Genomic DNA, 27,604 nt, shown 5'->3' with positions numbered 1-27,604 from the left:
CTTAAGCACAAATTTCCTTAGAGTACACAGGACAATACAATGTTTTGATTAATATAGGCTTCCCTTATGACATCATTCCTTTTATCAGAAAAGACCATTAAACATCAATGCAAGTTTTACAAGCTTCCTACCAACCAATAATATTTTTGATCACGTGGGAACCACTTTTCTTTTTATTACCTTAAATGTAACATCAAAGCCTATTTGATGTTTTACTCACTGGACCATAATGTCATCAAGTTAAGGAAAGGAAGGAGATTGTAAGTCTTGGAAGATTTTAGCCCCAAAATGTTATCTCTGGGAAAACACAGGGTCCCCTTTCAATTACCATATGGTGCACTTCAAAGCATTCTCCTTGCCATCTGTCTTTCCTGCTTCAGTAATTAATATAAAACCCAAATTTAGCTAAATTATTTTTCTATGCAAGGTCTGTGCCCCGCCCCTGTGCAGGGAATGCACAAATTAGTTCATGTGCTGGGATTCAAGTGAATAATTAATTAGTAATTGAATCCCAGTACGACGTGTATATATAGGTGCACGTTTCACTCACACGGGGTTGTGTGTTCGAGAGTGGAGAACGGGAGAGAGAAAGTAGAGAAACTTAAAAAGATTAACAATTGCTATTTCGTGCCGAGTCTCAACTTTTTTTCACTCTATTTTGGTAGTACTTTTGGGTTATGTGTTTTCCATGTAGTTTCTTTTAGCCTGAGAAATTCTCGTTCCAATTGCAAATAATCTAATGAATGTTAAAATAGGGGGGGTATACAGCTACAGCTTTCTTGAACTGGGTTTCCACTAACTTTTTATGTTGTGTTGAAGAACTGCAAGTGCAGCCTGCCTCATTTGGCCACCAAAAAAAAAAAAAAAAAAACATGGGAAAAAAAAACACAATCCGAGATAGCATTACACAAATAAAAAAAAAAAAAACAAACAAACAAAAAACATTCCATAAGAAAGCACTTTGTACATTAAACATTTTTTGACTGTATATATTTATTATAAACCTATTGTACATGTACATCTATAATATATACAAGTTTTCCTACAGAACCGTAGCTTCAGCAATTCTTATCTTTATAGTCTATGATACCAGCATTTTAGGTTAATAATATAAGAATTATATATACAAAATGTTTAGTACAGTACATTTTGCAAATACTGCTCGTAAATCTTCAATAGGCCACCCTAGTCCCCCACATTTCCCACTACATAATATTCTTTTAATAATAATACTACTGTACTACTATATAACAGGTTTCGTTGTCTTTTACAGTTTGTAGCGCCATTAGAGCGCTGTTAAACGCTTAACCACACAAACATACTTGCATATTTTAGGACAGACGTGTAGCAGAAAGTATATATATATATATATATATATATATATATATATATATATATATATATATATATATATAAAGGGCTACATTTTTTTTATTTGTAGTAGCTTCAGTATTTTTTTTATAATCTTGCTTATAAAACAACTAACCTACAGACGTGCTCAAATTTGTTGGTACCCCTCCACAAAAAACGAAGAATGCACAATTTTCCCTGAAATAACTTGAAACTGACAAAAGTAATTGGCATCCAGCATTGTTTATTCCATATTTAATAGAAATCAGACTTTGCTTTTGATTTTTTATTCAACATAATATTGTAAATAATAAAACAAATGAAAATGGCATGGACAAAAATGATGGGACCGCTAACCTAATATTTTGTTGCACAACCTTTAGAGGCAATCACTGCAATCAAACATTTTCTGTAGCTCTCAATGAGACTTCTGCACCTGTTAACAGGTAGTTTGGCCCACTCTTCCTGAGCAAACTGCTCCAGCTGTCTCAGGTTTGATGGGTGCCTTCTCCAGACTGCAAGTTTCAGCTCTTTCCATAGATGTTCGATAGGATTCAGATCAGGACTCATAGAAGGCCACTTCAGAATAGTCCAATGTTTTGTTCTTATCCATTCTTGGGTGCTTTTAGCTGTGTGTTTTGGGTCATTATCCTGTTGGAGGACCCGTGACCTGCGACTGAGACAGAGCTTTCTGACACTGGGCAGTACGTTTTGCTCCAGAATGCCTTGATAGTCTTGAGATTTCATTGTGCCCTGCACAGATTCAAGGCACCCTGTGCCAGGCGCAGCAAAGCAGCCCCAGAACAACCGAGCCTCCTCCATGTTTCACTGTAGGTATGGTGTTTTTTTCTTTGAAAGCTTCATTTTTTCGTCTGTGAACATAGAGCTGATGTGACTTGCCAAAAAGCTCCAGTTTTGACTCATCTGTTCAAAGGACATTCTCCCAGAAGGATTGTGGCTTGTCAATATGCATTTCAGCAAATTCCAGTCTGGCTTTTTTATGTTTTTCTTTCAAAAGTGGAGTCCTCCTGGGTCGTCTTCCATGGAGCCCACTTTCGCTCAAAAAGCGACGGATGGTGCGATCAGAAACTGACGTACCTTCACCTTGGAGTTCAGCTTGTATCTCTTTGGCAGTTATCCTTGGTTCTTTTTCTACCATTCGCACTATCCTTCTGTTCAATCTGGAGTCGATTTTCCTCTTGCGGCCGCGCCCAGGGAGGTTGGCTACAGTTCCATGGACCTTAAACTTCTTAATAATATTTGCAACTGTTGTCACAGGAACATCAAACTGCTTGGAGATGGTCTTGTAGCCTTTACCTTTACCATGCTTGTCTATTATTTTCTTTCTGATCTCCTCAGACAACTCTCTCCTTTGCTTTCTCTGGTCCATGTTCAGTGTGGTGCACACAATGATACCAAACAGCACAGTGACTACTTTTCTCCATTTAAATAGGCTGAATGACTGATTACAAGATTGGAGACATGTGTAATACTAATTAAAGAAACTAATTAGTTTGAAATATCACTATAATCCAATTATTTATTATCTTTTCTAAGGGGTACCAACAAATGTGTCCAGGCCATTTTAGAATATCTTTGTAGAATAAGCAATAATTCATCTCTTTTCACAGCTTCTTTGCTTTATTCTATGACATACCAAAGGCATGCAAGAATACATGATAAAATAGCTTTTAATTTCATCACTTTTCAGGAGGAATGAAGCATTATTTCAATGAGCTGTAAGGGTACCAACAAATTTGAGCACGTCTGTATAACGCACATCATTTTATGAGTCAAATGGCAATAATTTAAATGGTGACACATAAAAAAATACTGAACCCCTCGTACTGTATGCTTTTATCCTATTTGGTCAAAGAACCTTGCCATGGCTACTTCCAGCCACTCTCAGATAATAAAGGATTGCCTGGTACGGCCTTTACGTTTAGTAGAAAATTGCATAAGGTTATTTCATAAACGGGAGTTTTTGGTCAACTGTACAGATTTTTAATGTAAGAAGGCGATTTACCCACCTTTTAAAGTCGTACAATGTTTTAGACGCGCACTTCCTATAACGTGTGGTATGTGTGTGCTACGTCACATAAATAATGACTGTGGTGAGAGAGTGACGACTTTCTAAGCTGAGTGGAAAAATGGCCAGTGAAACCTGAAAGACACAGCCATTTTGTAACCATTGAGAAATTTAAGGAACTAAACACATGCTTGTTAGTTGTCATTTTTATTTTATTTTATTTTAGTGTTTATTTCTCCTGGAAAAATAATACCAATTTGGAGTGAAATGCTTAAAAATAATATTTTTGAGCTTTGATAACTTAAAATGAAATGTATGATACAAAGTAAAATATTGTGGATGTTGTTTAAAACTGCTGTTTCAACAGGCAACTATGTATTTTACTTAGTATATAAAGTAGCTTGCTGTAATAACAGATTGTGGCAGGATAGCGGCAGAGGGAAGACTCAGAGACAGAAAGTGCAGTGAAACCAAAATATTTTAATTAACAAAACACAAATAAAAAGGCACGATGGCCAACCAAAAAGACAAACACAAAACAGGCTTTAAACAAACCCAAAAAAACCCCACTCACTCTCTCTCTAACACACGTCTTCTCTCTGTTACAAACACTCACCCACTAACATACCCAACCACTCCCTTTTATACAGGTGCCTGGGCTAATTGAGCAATTCGCACCTCATTAGCCCAGGCACATTCCACACATTCCACACATACTCACTGAACCACACCCCAAACTCACTCACATACACTCTAAACAATACAAAAAACACAGAACCACCACAAAATAGGCTGCACCCCATCACACAGATGTACACACCTTTTGGTGGGGCTGGAAGTTTTCTTCTCTGTTGACGCGAAGTATCTATGGTTTGTGGCTGTGAATGAAAATTCTATTAATTTACATTTGTTCAACTAAAATGTTACGGTATTTTCAAATTATGTGACTTGAATTTATTACCTGGCGTGGTGTTTGTTCCTTTTGTGCTGCCAATTGCATACATGGGGTTACATTCAAACCTGCATTTTTAAGGGCTGAAATACTAATCTCAATATCTGATATCTGAAAGAAATAATGGACAAAAAGAATGTGAAGCTTGAAAAAGTAATAATCAAAATCATAATCGGTTGTACTCCAAATCCTAAAATACAGTACAGTAATTTGAATGCTTCTGTGAATCAATTACCACCTTTTACCTAAAGCAATGTTTCAATATGACATCAGTTGGAATTGGTTTGAAATCAGTCACGTTTATTCTCCAACTTCAGCAGACTGAGATCAAATCGGTAATCAGTCTCTCCAACTTGCTCTTATAAAGGAATACTCTTTTCTAATAATCTATGAATGAGGAGGACCCAAGAGAAGAACAAAAATAAAAATAACCAATTTTATTTTAAACTATCTGGCAATCTTGGACATTTGTGTGACATCGGGTTACAGTATGGACTGTGAATTGAACTAGGTGACAGCTCCAGTTTGGCACTGGAATGAAACAAGATTGAGTTTTACTGACTGGATGCAAGGTGCAGGTGGAAGCACAGCATAATATAATGGAACATGTAGGAGTTTTTAGTGAGACGGAGGGAGAAAAGAGACAAAAGGGGCCTTAAAACTGGGCGATTATGTATAATAGTTACCAAAAACTGTAATGCTACTTGGCAAGAGTGAATATTGACTCCTGAGAATCATCCCATTGCTCTTATGATGCTTCCAGAGAAGCCTGCTTAAGTCTGTGTTCTGAGTATCTAAATACCAACTCTTGTCACAGCCAAGACTCGCTGTGTATGTCTAGTTTGATAACCCATGAATACGTATGTCTGGTTTGAAATCTGTGCTTGGATACAAAACCTGTGTGCTTGTAACTGAAGCTATCTTTGCATGTCCTTGACAATACTAACTTCTTAGAAAACCAACAGAAACACACTGGAAGTTTTTGACAGGCTGTGATTGTCACAGTTCCTGCTAACATCAAGGTGCTAACATTCCTGTGTTTGCATATCCTTCTAAGGAGCTAGTTTAGCTGTTTAGTTGGTATGGATTGAGTGAAAGTTCTTTAGGGATGTGTGGCAGGGTTGAGGCCTGCTCTGTAAATAAATATGTATTGGTTGTGGGTTAAAAGAAATGTGGGTTTTGTATTTAAGTTTGGCAGGGGTGGGGTTAAAACCCATCCCTGCTAACTCAATGTAAGCGTGTGGCTGGGGGGTGTTTATTGAATGATTAATGATCAATCAACCCCTCAGCCACATGCTATATAAGGCTCAGCTTCTCCTTGTTAGAGTAGAGGAGTATGGAGATAAGTCATGAAGAGTGAGTGAGTGAGTGAGTGAGTGAGTGAGTGAGTGAGTGAGTGAGTGAGTGAGTGAGTGAGTGAGTGAGTGAGTGAGTGAGTGAGTGAGTGAGTGAGTGAGTGAGTGAGTGAGTGAGTGAAGTATTTTTATTTTGTCTCTGCAACGTTCAGTGAAATCTCTGCTCAGCCTGGACAGTTTTGTTAGGTTTTGTTTAAACTGTTGGTTTTGGCCACTGTGCCTTTTTCTTTGTGTTTTGTTTATTAAAAGTCCACAATAGCGCTAAAACCCAAGCAATTCTGTGCCTGAGTCTCTCCCTGCCAGTAACACCTGGGCCGTGGTGCTGACCTATTGACAGGATGTTGAAACACTAAAATATGTAAATAAGAAACCACTTGATTTTGTATTCCCAAGCAGAGGAACACAGTGAGTTGCTTTCCTTAAAACCTGTACCTGGATCTCTGCTCGGTGAACTTGTGCTGCTGCTGATGCTACTTGATCCTCCAAATGAGCTAGTTGATTCTCAGTGGTTATGCTGTTAATGCTGCGTGCACAGTCTTCCAGGTCACCCAGTTGTCCTTCAAGGCCATAAACAGTGCTAGCGGTCAGATAGACCTAAAGGAATTGAGACATTATAGAATAACCTTCTGCCATGGAACCTGTACCTTCCACAAAGCAGATGACACCATGATTTTAAATCCATTTTAAAAAATAAATGCAAACTATGAAAATAATGCACAAGAATAGCAACATCTAAATTCCTCCCCCAAAGAACACAGAACTCGTCACATACTGTAAAATGACTGTGTCTATGGAGATTTGCCCACTCCCTATGTGAAACTGATGAACCCAGAACACACCGAGGGCATGCAGTATATCTTCTGTGAACCAACTGGGCAGCATGGGTTAACCAGATAGACATGGAACCACTCAAACATAATTTAAAATAACAATTTAAAATAATTGAACAACTCATTCCTGCAATTAAATTGTAATTTCTAATTTAACATTATTAAAACTGCATTATTCCTCTCAGAACATGTCCCACTTCAACTCCAAATGTAAAAATGAAACCCCTTCACAGGTACCAGATTTTGATAATAATAATAATAATAATAATAATAATAATAATAATAATAATAATAATAATAATAATAATAATAATAATAATGGTTTTCAAACCTGTAATTGTTATAAAATGTTAACATATGATGAATAAAACACAAATAAATGACCTAAACTGTGTTTTTCATTAACCCTTTATGCTGCTGTGTTCTACATACCCATATTCAGTATAGAGAACACTGAAAACAAAAACGCTGCTAATAACGATAATAATCAGTAAACAGTAATTATCAAATCAAAATCAAACATCAAAACATGTGCCATTATCGACTTGCTCTGTGCCGCTGCACATTTTTCTTGTGTCTTTTCTTTTGTTTTCATTCTCTTTGCAGTCTCTGCTTCCCTTGTGTTGGAGGGATAGTCACAAATGCGTGTACATAGCTACTTTGCGCAGGCATTGTGATGGATCTGGCTGCCGCATTGCCTGTGTTTTGATAGTATTTCGTCACAGCACTGCCATTTCAAACCAAACACCTTCCCGTTTGCAGCTGGTTTACCTGTAAAGTAGCTGCATTTTCTTTTGTTTGTACAGTCACAAAGGGAAGTGATTAGCTTTTCGGGAACAAAAGCCAAAAAGCACTCCAATGGAGAACGCAAACTCTCAGGTTCCACGGCGGGGTGCACGTCTGTGTAAACAGGTGCAAAATTAAATGATGGAGGACTGGCATTATGGTAGGGATCAGTAATAAACACCCAGTCCCCTGCTGTTCTTGGCTCCACATCCTCTTCATCATCATCGTTGAGTGATAAGTCAGCAACACTGTCGCTGGTATCGAAATCCTCTGGACCAACTTTGAAATCTTCATCACTCCCGTTGTCGCTCTCCACGTACGTTGCCATGTTTAGCTTTCGCTAAAAACTATATAAACTACAACTAAACAAGTAAAACTAATAATAAAACCAATAATAATAATTTTAAACACTATATATATATATATATATATATATATATATATATATATATATATATATACACTTGTAAAATTTGAAGGGCTTCCCACAATACATCTCAGTCTTCTAAACGCCCACAGCTAGACTGGAATCGCTACATGACACGCAATTGGATACAAATGTCACCTGACCCTCCCCCGACTTTCATTGCGCATTCCACAGTACTTGCACTGCCTTAGAGAATGAAACCTGAAACGCTAGACTGAGAAACCGATCATAGAATAGAATGGGAAACTTGACGTACGCAGGTACGGCATGGTGCTGTTAGTGGGTTTTCATTTGACGTACGTGCTTACGTCATGGTGTTGAAGTGGTTAAAAGAGGGCCTAAGGTCTTTATACAAAAGTAGACTTACGTTTTCCTCCAGTTTGGCAAGGTGTTCTTGAAGTTTTCCAGTGTCTGTTCCCTCACAGAGTCTCCCCTTGTCCTGCAGTTTTGACATACAGTCACTGTCCCCTGTAGCTTCCTCAATCAACTCCTCTGTGGCATTGATCACTTTGAGGACCTCCATTGTGATGTTGCAGAGAGAAACAGCAGAATACTTCTGTTTCAAGTAAACACACAAAAAAACAGCTTGTAAACAAACATACATGATTTTGATTTGGTATGTTATTAAAAACAGTATTTTGTAAAAAGTGAAGAAGAAAAATGATATAATCTCTGAATTTTAAGCAACCTTGGGATGACGCTTACTAGTCAAAAATGCCAAATTTGAATGTATTGCACAGAATCAATGCTGAGGTGTGGAATTACATCGGTTCAAGCAGAAGCTCATTTTATTGCATTGACACATATTAGGATTGGGAGATTGCACCTTAGTGGCACCAGTCAAAGAAAATTTGTCTCAGATGTGAAATGGCAATTTTATTTCTGATCTAGTGAGCTGCAAGTAACGGATCAGTCCTATTCTTTGGAAATGAGGAAAGACCATGACAGCTTATGGTTTGCAAATATATTCAGTGAACAATTGGACCTTAAATTAATGTTTATAAAATGATTTCATAGCATGTGGAAAATGTAAAACGTTGACAAACACTTACGTCCTTCAGGAAAATATAATTAACCATCTTAAAAATGATGTATAATAAAATGAATCAATTAAATCTAATGAATTATACAAATCTGACACAACTACACATACAGCACAGCGACACATGTTGGTTAGCCATACTTGTTTGGATCAGGTCTGGTAAAAACAAGACAATTCCATAGTTACTTATTCACACTAAAAAGCACTCTCAGGAAAGTATAAAAATAAAATAGTTCTGTTTCTCTGAAGTACAGAGGGGAAGAAAATAGTAACCACAAAAAGCATAATACGTCTACAGAGTTGTGTCAAAAAGACTAGTGCAGTGATATTTAAAACTGTCATTTCTTATCACCAAATCAAGAAATGGAAAGCTCAACTCCACTGGTGCACTGAGTGATCATTGTGGGTGGACTGTGAATGACTAGAATATCACCCTTTGTGTTGTTTAATATTGATGACAGTCTCTAAAATTACAGAACATGGATTTTTCATGGCTGTAATGATGGCAAAACTGGCTTGTTTATATATCCTGTGTTACCATGGTAACGGAACACTTAACCCTTTGTGGTCCTATGTCGGACCTGGTCCGACATTGCAATTTTCCCTTTCCGGTCCAATGTCGGACCCTGTCCAACATCATCAAAAAGACACAAAAAACAGGTCTCTAGTTGTTTTTTCTCTGGAAAAAGCCGAGAAAACCATTCAATGGCCGAGTGAGACCGATAGGAGCCGAGAGAAGCCGGAAAAAAAAATGGGCCTATCTCATGAATACAGATAGCCCCGACACCACATAGATAACACGGCCATAAACAAACAAGATAGCTACTTCTGCATCCAGCGCTCAAAGAATATCACAGACATTTGCAGAGCTGTTCGAGATATTATAGTAATAAAATAATGACTTGGATTGCATTATTGAGGAGTTTGGTGATAAAACGAGTGATCAGGAGATGATTTATCGGTATGTACTATTATTAACCCTTTGCGGTCCATTTATTAATCGCGCGTCAGGCACGCCAGGAATAATTAATTTTCACACGCGCAGTTAATTTTATACGCGCTGTTTAAAAGTATTTTTTTTCACAGTCAAACGGGTTTAAATGGCCCTGCATATCAACAAAGCACACACTAGGCATCTCCAGCCCCTCCCCAGCCTTTTGTTTGCTATAGCGTTCAGCTGTGTAAGAAATAAATAATAATAATAATAATAGTCGTACATACCGATCGATCATCTCCAGATCACTCGTTTTATCACCAAACTCCTCAATAATGCGATCAAAGTCATTATTTTATTACTATAACATCTGAAAAAAGCTCTGCAAATGTCCATGATAGTCTCAGTGCGCTGACGCACTTAGCCAGCTTGTTTATTATGGACGCCCATTATCTGATACCTGATACCATGTATGACTATTCATGAAATACGCCTTTTTTTTTTTTTAATTTTTTTTTCCGACTTGTCTCGGCTCCTGTCGCTACCACTCGGCAATTGAATGGTTTTCTCGGCTTTTTCCGGAGAAAAAACGACTAAACACCCGTTTATTGCGTTGCTATAATGATGTCGGACCCAGTCCGACAAAGGACCTGTGAGGAATAATTGCAATGTCGGACCCAGTCCGACAATGGACCGCAAAGGGTTAAGACACATGTGAAAAATATAGCGAACAAGGGGTGGGGCGGGGCTGGAGATGCAGTACCGAGTGTCCTGTTGGTATGCAGTGCCTTTTAAACCTGTTTTACTGTGAAAAAAATACTTTTAAACAGCGCATCTAAAATAAACTGTGCGTGTGAAAATAAATGGACCGCAAAGGGTTAAAAACAAAAATTATGCATATGTTGATCCTCATCATGGACGAAGGTTGCAGGTCTGCGGTCTTCATCTGCACTTTGGGTACTTGTAGAATCAGCAGCTTCAACACGAGTTTGTGGATAAAAAGGACCTACTTCTGGATTTAACAAGTGATCTTGATCTGTTTCAACAGGTTACATTTCGTAGTCACAAGCTTGTGCATGGCATCGAGATGGGGTGATGTACTGTAAACTTTCATTTTCACTGTCTGTGTTGCTGGTTTCACCTGGGTACTGTTTAACAATTTGCAGTTTGCTGCTGGACTTGGTTTTCTTCTCTTCTTGATTTTTGCACTGCAGTACCCAAGGGCAAATAATCACAAAGTAGTAACAGATTTCTATGTAGCACTCTGTTATTGCCGTTTCTATCTTCCAGCTTGAGTTCATACACCGGTGTGGCAAAGTGGTAAGTGAATACAGATGAGTGCAGTGCAGAGTGGATACAAAACAGACAGACAATGATTTCCAGGTGCAAGGGTGTTTATTGATTTATTGAACAATGTCCAGAGCCTTATGGCAAACACCTGTAAATAATAATGTTGGAGTGATACAGCGGCGTGTATCGCTCAGTATTTGTAATTCCCCGGGTTTGACTCGTAACCAGAAGTCCAGATTTACACACCAACACTAAACACAAAACACAAACACAGTTCTTAGTGATAGTGAATACATGCAAGTAGTGTAATACAGTTCTCCGTGAAATGCAGGGGTGAAAGTGATGTCCGGGTTTATGCTGGCTTTCGCTACAGCTCCAGATCGTGCAACTTGTAGTCTATTAAAAAACAGAAGACAGTTAACAAAACACTAACACAAGACAAAACTCACGGTTCACGATACAGCACACAGACTCCTTGTAGGTTTTCAACAATAACCATTTACTAAGGAACAGATCACGTATGCTATCCTCGCTCATGACCCGTAGTTTAACGAGTGCATCCGCTCCTCCAATCCTCGGATGCCACACCGTTTACTGTCTGGGCCATTGAGTTTGGATACCGTAGCTGCGCCCCTTTCCTAAATGACCAACTTCCACCTACCCTACGGAATAAATTGTCATGCCATTTAGTTAAGGGTACTCTGTTCCCGTTACACAGTGCCCTTACAGGTCGAGAGGGAGAGTAACACCAAGCACCATTCGATCTCTGTCACAACCGGGCTTACACTTTTTCTGTTAATGACACAGACCCTATCTTCCCAATATGATCTCAATTTACCAGGTCCACCACGTTCAGTCAGATTATTCACAAGCACCTGATCTCCAGGCATGAGAACAGTACTTCACACATTTAAATTGTAGCGGTTCTTACTGCGGTCTGATGAATTCTTTGCACATTTGACAAAGTGATCGTGGGCTTTGCCCCGCCAGGACCGTCGGAATGGCCCAGAGTCGCTGGGAGGCCAGGACTTCAGAAGCAACAGAAGTAGGTCAGCTTAGGGGATGTGGATCCCAAACCAATATAGAGAGGGTTACCATAGAGTAGTAAGGTTCCTGGAGCAGGACATTCCTTTTAGTGGGACTAGCATTCGTCATTTTGTGTGGCAATCTTTTATTTTTAGCTTTTGTTTAAGTTTGTATTTCTTTATAAATGTGACACTAGGTCTACCATTGCTGGTACCCTAATGTCAGCTCGGTGTTAATTAAATTTATGCACCTGAGCGGCGTATCAACACCAATGCTCTATGTCTGTCGGTATTTTCCAGTGACTACCCACACATGTAACACGTCACCCTGTTACAAATATCAACAGGCAAACATGGAGATCTGCCAAATAACAGTTGGAATGGAGGAAACTCTGTTGATTTATGACAGGTGCAATTATATGCATAAATTACTTTATTTAGGGAATCTTTCCAATTGGATTTTTGAAAATCTTCAGTATCCTTAACATTGCTAACAATGTGCAATTCATGCGTTCTACTTGGCCATATCCTTCTGGATGATATGCAGTGGTTCTGGATCTTGCAATTTTGCAGTAGTGCTGCAGCCTGTGAAAGAGCTGGTTCTCAAATTCACCACCTTGGTCGTGATGGTAAGCCTTACTTTGGTCTAAGACTGAAAACCAAGACTTACCACCCAAACTGTCCAAGATGTCCTGGATGCGAGGTGTTGGCTGTCAATCAGGAACAGTCTTTTTATTCAGAGCCTGAGGGTTCCATCCTTTTTACATACACATACTATGGGAGATGAATATGGCGAGTTTGATTTTTTTACCCATCCTCGAGCAATTAAATCTTGTAAATACTCCTTTACTTTTTTGTATAATGGTCGGGGCACGGCAATGTAAGTTTTCTTTACAGGCGGAGTGTCATTCAGTTTAATTTTCATTTTCAAGGAATCAGTTTGACCCATATCAGCAGTGTGGAGTAGTGGTTAGGGCTCTGGACTCTTGACTGGAGGGTCGCTGGTTCAATCCCAGGTGGGGGACACTGCTGCTGTACCCTTGAGCAAGGTACTTTACCTAGATTGCTCCAGTAAAAACCCAACTGTATAAATGGGTAATTTTATGTAAAAATAATGTGATATCTTGTAACAATTGTAAGTCACCCTGGATAAGGGTGTCTGCTAATAAATAAATAACAACGAATAATATCATCTTGGTTTCTTGAAAAAACTTTTGACTCACTGTTTAACATTTTAGTCGTTTTTTCTCTGGAAAAAAAGCAGAGAAAACCATTCAATGGCCGAGTGGGAGCGACAGGAGCCAAGACAAGCTGAAAAAAGGGCGTATCTCATGAATAGTCATACTTGCCCCTAGCATCAGATAATGGCGGCCATAAGGAAACAAGCTGGCTGTTACTGCATCAGCGCTCAGAGAATATCACGGACATTTGCAGAGCTTTTTTGAGATGTTATAGTAATAAAATAATGACTTGGATCGCATTATTGAGGCGTTTGGTGATAAAACGAGTGATCAGGAGATTTTTGATCGGTATGTACGACTATTATTATTATTATTTTATTATTTATTTCTTAGCATATGTGAAAGCTATAGCGAACAAAAGGGTGGGGAGGGGCTGGAGATGCCTAGTGAATGCTTTGTTGATATGCAGGGCCTTTTAAACCCGTTTGACTGTGGAAAAAAATACTTTTAAACAGCGCGTCTAAAATTAACTGCGCGTGTGAAAATAAATTGGACCTGACGCGCCTGACACGCACTTAATAAATGGACTGCAAAGGGTTAACAGCTCAGAGGTCAAGTCCATTTTTAGTCTTCATCAGTTCCTCTAGCTGTCGAACCTGCACATGTGGCAACTTTTCTCTCCACCAGTGTTCAGAGACCATACAAAGTAAATGTATGAGCAGTCCTAAGTTTAAATATTCAATTAATATTAATAATGAAAAATTAGCCTCTTGCCTTCTGTGTGTATCAATGAAGTAAAATAGAATTGTAGTTTATAAGAGATTGCTATATTGACATATCTGAATTAGAACTACATGTTATAAAATCATTTAAAGTATGAACTGTAACTCTAACAGTAAACTTCCTGAAGGAATACAACTAATGTTGTACCCTCGTTCTCACCTGCTTGTGGTACAGGCAGTGTTGAAAATGACTCATTGGTTTTGGCCGATGAAGTGGGGATTTTTGATGGTCAGCAATTTAACAGCCAAGATCCTCTCTATAATGAACGGAAATACCTTTCGGATAACAGAAGATAGGCGTTTATCTTACAATAATCATTTTCTGTATATAACAGAAATGAATGAGAACCTGGCAGGAAGAGATGGGAATGGAAAGTGTAGGATGTGTTAAAATGTTATGTTAGATATTGGTTTGAAATAATGAGTATTGAAAAATGCTTACGTTAGTGTTTCATATTAAATCAACCCTAAAATTGGCAAAAGCAAAGGTTGTCTTAAAACTTGCTTTGACTGGATTTTGTATGAACAGTGAAGAAGGTCAGACTTAGTTCAGTCATTATAGCACTATGGTACTCTGGTATATTAATGATAGCCTGTATTTAGATATAAATAACTGGACCTTCCATTAAAATCTTGAAAGATTTATCAATGGAGTAAAATAATATTACAATTTCTAGGAGCAACTGTTATAGTGAAGTAACTTAATTAGAAATACATCTTATAATGCCATTTAAAGATAAACTGTTGAAAGAACATAGTAAAAGTTTATTATAACAGAAGCATGGCGTTGACAATATTGCAACCATGTTGTTGACACGTTTGCGATAATGTTCATTTCATTTAATCGATTTAAGAATTAGTTCAGTTTCTCCAACTAAACAAAAAGTCTAGACATTACAATATCAATTAAACCAAAGAATATACATGTTTAGCTTATATAAAGGTTTTACTGCAGTAAGAAACAAAGGTATTTATTTACAGGGAAACTGTAAAGTGAAATATTTAGATGTTTGTCTCAGACACACAGTATAATTCTGGAAGGGCATTAGACCTTCAAAAAATAAAGCTTAGTCTTTGGCACCTCAAAGCAGGATTCGGTGTTGGCTCTTAAAAGCAGGATTTGCCAACCTTGAATGATAACTAACGGAAGGTGCTTTAAGAAAGACAGGAGTATGTATCTCATTATATTATAAGAAAATAAAAAGAGCTGTGTTATAAAAATTAGGATGTAAGCTTTTTTTTGTATTATCTGAAAAGATACTGGTCCAGGTGTCTCTTGAATCGGCCAAAAAATGACTTCATGCGGTGAATTTGGAAAAGTGCTTACAGTGGAGTTTCATATTAATTAAAACACTAGCCTTGGTAAACATGGTGTCTGAAACCTGCTTGTGCAGGGGAATTTTTACAAACCGAGAGAGGTCAAGCTTGGTCCAAGCATGGTACCAGTTAATACAAGGCTATTATATTTAACATGTTTTATTATATCTTGAATTTAAATGAAAATAACTTGTCACTGTATGATTAGTGGTCTTATGCAAAGGCTTATGATAAACCTCTACACTCTTTGTCAAATACTTTGTTAACACACATTTGTAAATGAAGTTAAACTGGCCCATTGACAACACACTGAAAACGTAACATAATATGCGGCTAGGAGGGATATCTATGGTCTGATGAGACCAAAATAGAGCTTTTTGGCCTCAACGCTAAGCTCTATGTTTGGCGCAAGCCTAACACCACACATCATCTTGAGAACACCATCCCTATCTTGAAGCATGGTGGTGGCAGCATCATGCTATGGGGATGCTTCTCTGCGTCAGGGCCTGGAAAGCTTGTGAAGATAGAGGGCAAAATGGATGCAGCAAAGTACAGAGAAATCCTGGAGGAAAACCTGCTGAAGTCTGCAAGAGACCTGGAACTTGGGAGAAGATTCATCTTCCAGCAGGACAATGACCCCAAACATACAGCCAAAGCCACACTGGAGTGGCTTAAAAACAAAAAGGTTAATGTCCTGGAGTGGCCCAGTCAAAGCCCAGACCTCAATCCAATTGAGAATATGTGGAAAGAGTTGAAAATTGCTGTTCACCAAAGGTCCCCATCCAACTTGACGGAGCTTGAGCAATTTTGCAAAGAAGAATGGGCAAAAATTGCAGTGTCCAGATGTGCAAAGCTGGTAGAGACTTATCCAAATAGATGGCTGTAATTGCTGCCAAAGGTGCCTCTACCAAATATTGACTCCAGGGGGTGAATACTTATGCAATCAATTATTTTCTGTTTTGTATTTGTAATTAATTTAGAACAATTTGTAGATTTTATTTTTCAATTATGGACATTATGGACTTTTTTGTGTTGATCAGTGGCAAAAACTCCTAATTAAATTCATTTTGATTCCATGTTGTAACACAATTAAATGTGTGGAAAAGTCCAAGGGGGGTGAATACTTTTGAGAGCCACTGTATATAAATAAAAAGAGTATGTGCGTAAAATTTCGGAAACTTTCCTTCTAAAGACTACTTCTAAAGACATCCACTACTTCTTGCTCACTATAACCCTTTCTGAGTCCACTTTCAATCTAATGAGCCAAACTTTAATCTCCCTCTGATAAAGACTGCCAATTTGACCCGAGATTTCTTCACTAGTGAATCAGCTCTAGCAGACTTTAATTCTATTTTCGTTGTATAATCCTGCAATGTTGTCTCACTTGTCTTACTACTACTTATTAATTGTGGCTCACATAACTGGTTCATTTCATTTTTTAATTCTAGTAGTATAGACATGCCCATATCCTATAGATCACCTTTTATGATTTTCATGTAATCTAATATGTCTGTAGACACACAGATCGTTATCATTGACTTACAGTTCTATTTCAAAGCAGGAGTTTTTTCTTTAATGGATTCGTCTTGTGGAGAGGTGTTTTGTTCCAGACTTATTTTTCTTTCCTCTTATTTGACTTCTCTGGAGCAGATCTCTCCTGGCTGGGCTTGCCAAATGTTACACACATGAATTTGTAGATAGTTGTTGTTTCTCTTCGTCAGAATTTTTATTTCTGTCGGTTCACAAAGCTGTAACAGTATCACACAAACACCTGGGGCTTGATTCTGATGAAACGAGTGCAATCGCAGACGCAGTGATTAAGTCAAACGTGTCTGCTCCATAGGGCGTGGCTTCTCCAAAAGTGGGATTCTGACCAAAATAAAAACCCAGCGCAAGCGCGTTTAGTGGCGCATAATTAATAATTATACAAGGTACATTATTTCATGGCATTGACATTACTACATGTAAAGTGTAAAATACTTACTATCCTCCCTGATGTGTCTATCAGTAGCAGCAGCTGATTCATTTTATAGTGGGACATGAAGTGCTGCATTACGTTCCTTCTGAGGTTGTAATGTACTAGGTTTCAATATAACCAGGGCTTTAATTCTCATGGAATATTTCCCGGAGCTTTGTAGACAATAGTATCATAGCATCAAAGGGTATGAATACTTTTGAATTAGCATTTTTTGAGGTTTGCAAAAAAGTTGCTGAAATAAATAATTGTTGACATCTATTTCTTGTAACTTCTTTTTCCTCATCCACAAAAGCAAAACTTTTGCTACAAAAGATTTTTCCTAAAATTCTTTGTTTGAGAAATTTCTAGAAATTAAAAAAAACCTTTGACTACAAATTATATATATATATATATATATATATATATATATATATATATATATATATATATATATATATATATATATATATATATTAGGGCTGCTCCAATTAACAGATTAACTGGACTGATTAATCAACTAAAGAGTTGATCGCAGATTAATTGTTTTTACAATTTAATCGTGCAGAATTTTATTTTTTTATATAAAATAAAATTAACCAATAGAAAATCAGCATTTTCTCTGTGGCAGTCCAATCGTAAGTGGGCGGAGGAGGGACGTAAACAGTTGATGGTCTTGAGTAGGTTTAACCAGTGGGAGAGTCAAAGATCTGCCCCTTGTTATGCAGGTGTCCAATCATGAGTGAGCAGAGGTGGGACATACACCGTTGAAGGTATTCTCTGTTTCAGTTGAAAGTCTTTTGAATTTAACCAATGAGAAAGTAAAAGATCTGCCTGGTTTTGCAGCTGTCCAATCACTAGTGAACACAGAGGTGGGACATAAATATGCTAGGGCACGCCATGTAAGAATAGCTGAATTTCGCACGATATTGCTAATATTAGAGACTGTTACTGAGAATTATATTGAGAACTTCGAAGTAATATTTACAATTGCTTTTTACAAACAAAAAATAAATGTCATTAGACAACAGAGACATCATAGTCGATTTGGTTACGAATCAATTTTCAAGAAAACTTTCTCAGAAAAATTGAATCTTGTTAAAAAAGAAAGGTATACACCACACATACCCAAACTGACAGAGGACTCGCCACTTCCAACATTCAAATTGTGAAAGGCATCCGTGGCTTATCGGAAATTATTCTGCTGGAACTCTTTTGTTCCTTACAGCAATCTAGGATGTCTATCAAAGTCAGCACAAAAACATGAGCATTCGCAGTCACTTACTTGCAAGCCACTGTAACACTCAAAACTTTTGGACAAACCCATTTGATTTTCAACTGAATGAGCAGAAGCATAGAGATATAATACATCACAACAAGCAAGTAAGAAAAAATGGTGAGGTTCTTAAACGCTTGATTGACTCTGTTGTTTACTGGCATTCAGAGGACATGATGAAGGCACCCATTCCAGTTCCTCAAATAGAGGTAATTATGTGGAATTACTTTCTCTGACTACGACAGCATGTTAAGCAATCAATAGCCACAGTATTCTCAGGTACCTGTAACAAGATTCAGAATGAATAAAAGCAGAATTACAAGAAGCCAAGTACACTATAATGGTAGATGTAAATGCAGCTCGGCTGTCTTGTGTTTTCAGGTATTTGACTGACAGAGGCCCGAAAGAACGGCTGTTCTGTGAAAATGTGTTACATTTACTAAAGTAATAATAATAATAATTATAATAATAATAATAATAATAATAATAATAATAATAATAATAATAATAATAATAATAATAATATGGTAGTCCCGTTTTGGATTTCAGGTCTGATTGGTAGGCTGAATGTTCTCTACAAGTTTTGTGTTATTCTGTTCAGTAGTTTTTGAGCTACAGTACTTTTAAAAACGAATGCTATGCATGCACAGTTGTATGATTTGGTAACGGTTTTTGTGTAGTTCTGACTGGACCTGTAACAATACAATCACTTAGGAACGCTATCCAGTTTGAACTACAGCTCCCAGAATGCACACTGTATGGCTGATCGGTGAACAAGTATTTAAAACCTACATGTACACTTAGGCTGAGAGACTGTGCGCCATAGCATAGGGAGACCAGATTTTCAAACAGAGCCGTAACTGAGTTAAACAGAGCCGTAACTAGGGTTGGGCAAACGGGTCGGCTGCGGGTACAAAGCCGTGGGGGGCAGAAATTACTTAAATGCATTGCCACTTGAGTAATAATTTTGTTCTGCGGTTCTCAATGTTTTCACTTGTCAACTGTCAGCGCCCACCCAGCATAGTCTGAAGATCGCATGCACCTCTGCACTAGAAAAGGGAATGCGTCACTTCCTTAACAACAGTCTTAACGACCACGAACCTGGTTCTACACAAACCAACACCATAGCGTCGCCAGTTTGTTATTATTATGGCATATCTGTCGTTCGCTTCCCCTGCGGTGTGCATTGCTTATTTATTTTTTCGCTCCTGCAGCCTTCAGGACCAGCACTACTATAAACATAATGAAATGTAAAGGCACGTTTCATAACATGTTTTAAGCACCTGCGTAATAAAGGTAAACCAAAAACATTACGATCGGATAGAAAAGTAAGAAATTAATTTATAAGAAAATGCAAATGGATAAACGGCCCTTAAAACTCACCATCCTGAACTACAAGATGTTAAATGTGGTACCAGTATTTGTTTATTGGAAGAAAATTCAGTACAAATGACCCCCCCACCCCCCACCCCCCACCCCCATTTGCTATTTTTAAAAGCACCATTATAAAACAAGTTTATTTAATAATTACGTAGCTCTATAATGAGTTAAAATATGTATGTATAAAGAAACACAAAATCTAGTTATTATTTTTAATTTGCCTTATTTTTTTGGTTTAAAATAGCATACAAACCTGCATGGCACTTGCTAAATTCTAAATTGTTTTGGATCTTTAGGGAAACTATATACAGTCAACCTCGGGGTAATGGTGGGGGAAGGAAGTCACGGATAACACAAAATCACGGTTAAAACAAAACTAGTCAAAACGTGGTACAAAATGTAAACTTATTTAGTTAAAATTACATCCAATATTTAGGAACACATTTACCGTTCTACAGACATCATCCAAAAGTGTAAAAATAATACAAGTACAATAGTTTAGGAACACAAAACATCGCATCAGTTACCTTCCATTCCGAGAGCTTCAAAGAAACATTTTGCTTGTTTAGCGCAGATTAGTCCAGACACTGGCGTACCCTGTGCCCGTTACTGATTGAACCAAACCAGCATTGCCTTATCAAGGTCGTCATAAGAGGACTTTTTCATGGTTTTTCGATTTTTCAGTAGGCTTGAAGAACTTAACGAGGATGCAAAATAAATTAATTTGTTGTTCTTCTTTTTCAAATCACGAACCGTTTGTTCCGCTATTCCATATTGTAATGCAAGTTGTTTAACATTCCTCCCTTTTTCCAATTGTTCAATAATTTCAAGTTTTTGTTGAATGTTGAGCACTACGCGTTTGCTTGGATTCCAACATTTTAATTACTAGGGTTATTTTATCACATTTAAACTTACAAATGTTCAGCAACGCCGAACAGCTCAAATTTGCACAGAACACTGACAGAATGACAGGCCTCGGGCGCCAATAATGTAGGCGACACGTCTGATTGGTGAGGGGGAGGGGCATTCCCACGCTGCAGTAGACACAATGTGGTGTCTATTGGTTACTATGTAGTTCCAAACAATAGATGCCTTCTGATAGATGTTTTCGCTGATTTGTAGTACATCATTTAAATTTTTTCACAAATACACAATCTATTATTATTTTTTACCACGGTTAATCCGCAAACCGGTTAATCCGCCCCGGATAATCGAGATTTGACTGTAGATGGAAATGCAAATTTATGTCTTTCTGAATATGCCATTAAGTCATTGCATCTGCGTTTGTGTTACAATTTTTACGCCATGCTTTTTTACCATACCAATGAGAAAATGCCACACATGAACTTAATTAAAAGTTATATAGGATACCATAGAGATAGTAAAGGATTTTGTAAGTGTTCATGTGGCTGCTAAAATAATCATACAGTAGTTTTTACTGTTTACAGCGACACTGCTAAAATTCCACAAATCCGTGCACTTACTTATCAAGTTTTAATTTGATCAGAAAAAAGAACACAATTTAATCATCCTTATTATAAGCACATAGCTTGATCTCTGCCTTAGCTTTTACTGAGGAGTCAAAAACTAAACTACAGCCCTGACTAACAAAAAATGACCATAGGTAAAATAAACTCATTATCATTGGTTGGTGCTGAAAATGCATGGATTGAATATAATCGTTGAGGCAGGAAATCTAGCCTTGCAGTTAACACGTGTAAACAAGTTCCTTTCCGTTTTAAGAAATGTCTTGTTCTCTTCAAACATGTTAAAGGAGAGATTCTGAAATAACAATATTATCAAAACTATGAAACATGAGCAAATATACCATCCCAACTTTTAACACTGATGAGGCTAATTAAACCATTTAAATATAGGCTATTTTAATAATACATTAAATCATTCAAATACATTTACGTTTTGGCATTTTTCTTTCTTTTCTTTACTCACTGCACCAGGCTCTATTTATTGACGTTGTTGATGTGGTATAACCTGGTGGATTCGGATGCTTGCAACCTCTCGCTGCTCTGTTTTGTTTATTTCTAACATAAAACAAATAGCTATTCACTTTGATGCTCAAGTGTAAATAACATGGAATGCATAGAATTAAAAAAATATCTCAATTAGCCATCATAAAACAAAAACACGGAAATGCCAAATATACAAAACCATTTGAAACACTGTACTGTACAGTCATGCTCGTTTAGCGCAAATACTGTAGTCAGTACCCAGCATATTTTTATCTGTACTTATTATCAATTTTCTCATTAAAAAAAAGAAATACTTAGGACTTAGGCTAGACATTTTCAGAGATGCAGAATCCCAGCCAAATTGTTCTTATAGTTTAACAGTAGATTTATAGAATCACTAAAATTTAGTAAATAATATAGCAAACTTGGCTACTGTATGGTTTCATTCACAAGTTGTAAAAATTAAACAAATGGATGCAGACTATTTAAGCGGTTACCAGCAACAGATCACCTGACAGCATTTAGAATATACTTTATGAACACAACAAACAGCATGATTACCAAAAACATAAAAAAGTAGCCTAACAGGGTTTGTTACCGATAACAAACCCTTCACAAAACAGGGTACAAACAGCTGCATCTTAATAGAATATTTAAATTAAATATGATGCTGTATGAAGTTGCTATTTACGCCTCAACTGGAAGTAGACGACAGGGTCCACTTGGATTAAAACTTAAGAACCTGAACAGACCACAGATGTTTTCTGTGAAAACCGCATTACTCATGGAATACTGAGGTAAACGCTTAGCAACACAAACTAGTTATTCATAAAATCAGGATAAAAACGATTAATTTTTTTTATTTTTGAACAGATCCAGATTCTAATAGCGCTCCTTCTGTTCAAATGCTTAAATAAGTTTAACATTTGCACTCAATTGTAATATTTATACTATAGGCTACATTTATGTCTCATGTTCGTGATAGTGCATACGTGGTATGCTGTATGGAGTATTATACTGTATATGTTTCAACAATAGATGATAAATAGCATGTTTTTGCAGTTAGAAAATTTTGCATACAAAAACAAAGGTCTCATTACTGGATTGCTGTAGTATATAATAAAGTATGTGCATAGGGGCAGTTTTTTTCATGAAGACTGTAATAAGCCAGTTGACACATTTCAGTAGCTGATCTCACATTTTTATGTCCCTGACTCTGGGTGAAAAACAAAAAAATTGTGTTGGGATGCAGTGTTTTACTTATATCTCTTAGAACAGTCCAGTTTCACCTACATTATACCAGGCTGGTTACCTTTTTATGTGTGGTCTCCACTTCATGAGTTGCTGTACAACATATTTAATTCCACGTGTGCAGGACTTTAGAAATTGATACTGTAGTAGATTCAGGTAAAAAAAAAACTATGGAAATTCAGTAACAAAAACTTTGTTAAAATAACGTTAAGGTTGCAATTCATAATCACAAAAGTCTGGAAATGGGACGCATGGAAACAAAGTAGCAGGATCCATGCCTATCCGATGGGAGGAATTGGATGTTCATAAAATCCTGGCAGTATTGTGTGACCTAAATGCAGATCCTTTCCAAAATGTAGGAACCAGCTTTGGTGAATATTGTAAGAGGCACTGTTAAAATGACATGCCTTGGAATTATCAGAGAGACACAAATATATCAAGGAACTGCTTAAAACATTGGGTTTATTTGAGAAACTACCCAAGCTTAAATTGAAGACATTCACATCTATGGCAAAAACTGTCAAAATGACATGTGGTGTGGAGAAAACGATGTTGTTGTTCCCTAAAAAGAGAAGATGACCAACAACCATACTTTTGGGATATGCCTGCCACAGGTCAGGTATTTACTGAGCATTTTATGCCAAAGTTGCCGATAGGCCCCTCCAGGGAGTGACGTCCTTGGTCCTACCTACCGAGGGAATAAGTAGTCACTCTTCGGAGCTCACTTCCTCTTTTTGCATCGAACCTACAAATGCGAGTGATGCAACCTCGCAAGGTTTGTTAGGAGGTTGCATCTCCTCAGTTGCCTTTTGCCTAACTGAGAAGATCCAATGTGTAGCGGGATCTCCCAGGGCTGGCCTCTCAGCAGCTAGCAAAGGTTGGATAACCAAATTCTCCTGGCCCATCTGGAGGCCACCAGGAGAACTATTGCCTTCTCTCTCCGTACTTTCTCTAGGAAAGCCGGGAGAATTGGTATTGGTGGGAATGCGTACAAGAGCGTCCTGGGCCACTCGTGGGCTAGGGCGTCGCCGCCTACTGGACCTCCGCAGTGGTGGAGGAAGAACCATAGGGGGCAATGAGTCGTCTCTGCTGTGGCAAAGAGATAAACTCGGGCTTCCCCCAAAACGTTCCCAAATGTGCTCTACCACCTGAGGGTGGAGTCGCCATTCTGATGGGTGAGGACCCTCCCTCGAGAGAAGGTCCGCCCAATTCACCACCCCCAGGACATGAACAGCCCAGAGGGATAACAAGTGTTTCTGGCGGCTCCCGAGTGGCGCATCCGGTAAAGGCGCTCTGCGTGGATGCAGGATGCGCTCTATAGCCTGGATGTCACCGGTTCGAGTCCAGGCTATTCCACAGCCGACTGTGGACGGGAGCTTCCAGGGGGCAGTGCACAATTGGCCGAGTGCCACCCGGGGGGAGGGAGGGCTAGGTCGGCCAGGGTGTCCTCTGCTCACCGCGCACCAGCGACCCCTGTAGTCTGGCCAGGCATCTGCGGGCTTGCCTGTAAGTTGCCCGAGAGCTGCGTTGTCCTCCCTGTGTGTGCGGGACGAATAGGGACGTGAAAATGCGTGTCCTTTAAGTCTACAGTGGTAAAACAGTCACCTGGCCGGATAGACCTGGAGGATGTGATGATGTGTTACCATCTGTAACTTCCTGTCCCTCAAGAACCCGTTGAGGTGTCTCAGGTCTAGGGTGGGGTGAAGGCCACCATCCTTTTTTGGCACTAGAAAATACCTCAAGTAGAACAGTTCTTTTTGAGAGATGGGTTTTACGAGACGAATGGCTTGTTTCAGAAGTAATGTATTTACTTCCGGCCTGAGGGCCAAGACCTGGAGAGGGTCGCTCATGGACGTGACCGTGATCCCTCGAAAGGGAGGTCCCAAGCGGAACTGTATTGCATAGCTGTTGTGTACGGTGGCGAGCGCCCAGGTGTCTGAGGTGCAGGTGCGCCAATACTGTAGCTGGTGTTTTGTGAAAGGGTGGTTCTGAGGCTCAAACCTTCAGTCGCCCTGCTGGGGCTGCCGAGTCTGGGGTGGAGCCTGCTTTGGAGGCTGTTTAGGGTAGCGCTGGAACTGTCTCCCATAGCACTGCTGCGCTGGGGCCCCACGTACGAACCTCCGTCTCTTCCTGTAGGGAGGACTCGCCATCCCAGGAAGCTGCAATCGAGAGTGCATCCTTTTCCTCTCCACTCATTACCACGTCTTGCTCTAAGACGTCTGGAGCGACCACCGGTGGGGCCGTGGTCCGCTCCGGGGCAGGTGCCGGAGGTGGGGCCTGAGCAGGGGAAGGAGCCTGCTATTTTGCCAGATATTCCAAAACTTGAGCCATCTGGCTCTTCAGTTCGGAGATCTCTCATTTACCTCGAATTACTGCTCCTCGAAGGAGACCGTGAGCGGCTGCAAGATCATTGTGTTGTAGCATGCGCAAAGGGGATGTCCTGTGAAGGGCTTGAGGTCAATTGGGGGAGAGAGAAGGCTGGAGCTCCCAATGCCGCAGAAGGTCCAGCTGAGCTGACCGAAGAAGTCTCGCCCGTGAACTCTGCTAATCTCCTGCGCAGAGTCCTCTCCTGGGACTTTGCGCATATTGGGCACAACGTCCTGTCATCTTAGAGAAGGCGTGCTGCATGCATAAGTACCAGACACAAAGGACATGTTTGTTCTGTGGGGGAAGCTTCCCTCCACAGGACGTGCAAGGGTGAAAGCCAGACATTATCGATGTGTCGGTGACGGAGCACCGAGTCATGGAACATCTAATCACAGAGGTGTAGAAAAACACAGAGGCACCGAGACTGAGTGCACTGAGTGCACTGAAGGGACTGATGCAAGGGGTGCAGGGAGTGTTTGAGCACCAACCTGGTCAAAGCACTGAGGCACCGAGGCTCTAAAGCACGGGGGGTCGCTGAGGCACTGAGGCGCCGATGCTCTGGGGCACGGGTGCACCACTGCAAGGAGAGTCTGAGCACCGAAGGTGCCGAAGCACCGTGGCTCTGGGGCATGAAGGCGCCGAAGCACCGAGGGCACCAAAACACCGAGAGCACCGAGCACCATGTCTAGTCTGGACCTCGTGCAGTCACACAACCGAGGCAGCGCGTAGCTTGCAACAGTGTGGAGCACTGCCTACAGACAGTTGCAATCTGGACTGCATGCAATCACACAGTCAGTGCAGCACTTAGCTTACAGCAGAGTGGAGCACTGCTTACAGACAGTGCTCCAATGTACCAAGGTGTGTGGGTCAAAAAGTCAGTGGAGTCTACTCTACAGTGGGGCACGATAAAATCAGGCCCAGTGGAGGAAGCACACAGTTTTTTTTATACTGCAAGGCAGTGGAACACACTCACAGCAAGCTAGGGGAGAGGGGTAGTTTTTTTTTTTTTTTTGCTTTGTTCTGTTTTTTTAGTAGGCAGTAGAAACAATCAACACCAATACAATACTGCACTTGAAGGGTAGGCTTTAGGCCACGCACAGCAAGTGGGCATGCAGCAGCTAACCCAGATTAGTCGACTCAACAGCGGGGTGCAGCAGAGCCAGGTCTCGCTGTTGGATTTCGTCTCTCTCTCTCTCTCTATATATATATATATATATATTTTGAAAGCTGCAAAAAGTATATATATATATTTTAAATGAAAGTCTTTAGCTCAGTCTTCAGAAGCTGAGTTTCTGATTCCACAGAAGTTCCAACTTCCAGCAAATAAATTGTAAGGAAACTCCAGAAAACTTGGATCAGAGCTCTTTTAAAAGACTCGATCACAGCCCTGGAAATGTTAGGTATACCTACCTTACTTACCTGGTTGTGAGAAGCAAAAGAGTAAGTGTGCTCCGCGGAGCGACTACTTATTCCCTCGGTAGGCGGGGCTGAGGACGCCACTCCCTGGGGGGGCCTATCGGCAGCTTTGACATAAAATGCTCAGTAAATACCTGACCTGTGGCAGGCATATCCCAAAAGTATGATTGTTGGTCATCTTCGAATTGAAAGGGAACTAAAGTCTGAAATGCAGAATGTGAGTTGTTTTGCAGACATTTTTTTCTACTTAGGTTAGAGAATGAGGGGCAGAAAAAGTATCTGAAATTCACCCTGCTGAAACCAGGTGAGAGCTTTCCTTTACCAGGATTAGAGAGCAGTGACTTTAATAACAACCAACATCTTGGTAAGGGAAAACAGCGCGAGTGCTGCAGGCTCCGGAACTCTAGTCAGCCCTTTTGTAAACACCTGAACAGGTCGCATTGGTGTTTAGCTGACTACAGAGGTGGGGCTTGGAGTACTTAAGGAAAGCACTGTTTCAGGGCTCAAGGTGACCGGAACGAGGGAGAACAGCTTGTTTTAATCCTGTGCTGTTTTACAGAACTCTGTTGTTTGACTACAGTCCATTATGAAGGAGATTCCTCTATACTGTGACCAGGGACACCAGGGGAAGACCCTTGGAAAGATGGACTGTGAACATTTCTTTACTAAACGTGCTGCATTTCTACAGAG

The 27,604-nt window shown here is 39.4% G+C and overlaps 1 protein-coding gene across 4 annotated transcripts in view; it reads right to left on the bottom strand.

Annotated features, from left to right (window-relative positions):
- Positions 1-27,604, bottom strand: part of LOC117435689 (rab effector MyRIP-like) — a 193,114-nt gene that overhangs the window by 13,808 nt on the left and 151,702 nt on the right. For all 4 annotated transcript variants that reach the window (XM_059014731.1, XM_034059042.3, XM_059014732.1 and 1 more), the window contains 4 exons: positions 8,097-8,285; positions 6,119-6,280; positions 4,341-4,442; positions 4,200-4,257 (listed from right to left, as the gene is read on the bottom strand). In XM_059014731.1, coding sequence (XP_058870714.1) covers positions 4,200-4,257; positions 4,341-4,442; positions 6,119-6,280; positions 8,097-8,285 — 511 coding nt within the window. The remainder of the gene's footprint in view (positions 1-4,199; positions 4,258-4,340; positions 4,443-6,118; positions 6,281-8,096; positions 8,286-27,604) is intronic.

This window comes from Acipenser ruthenus, chromosome 3 (genome assembly GCF_902713425.1).
Source record: "Acipenser ruthenus chromosome 3, fAciRut3.2 maternal haplotype, whole genome shotgun sequence".
In the NCBI taxonomy this organism is placed as follows: Eukaryota; Metazoa; Chordata; class Actinopteri; order Acipenseriformes; family Acipenseridae; genus Acipenser; species Acipenser ruthenus.
This window is presented reverse-complemented; position numbering and strand designations above follow the sequence as displayed.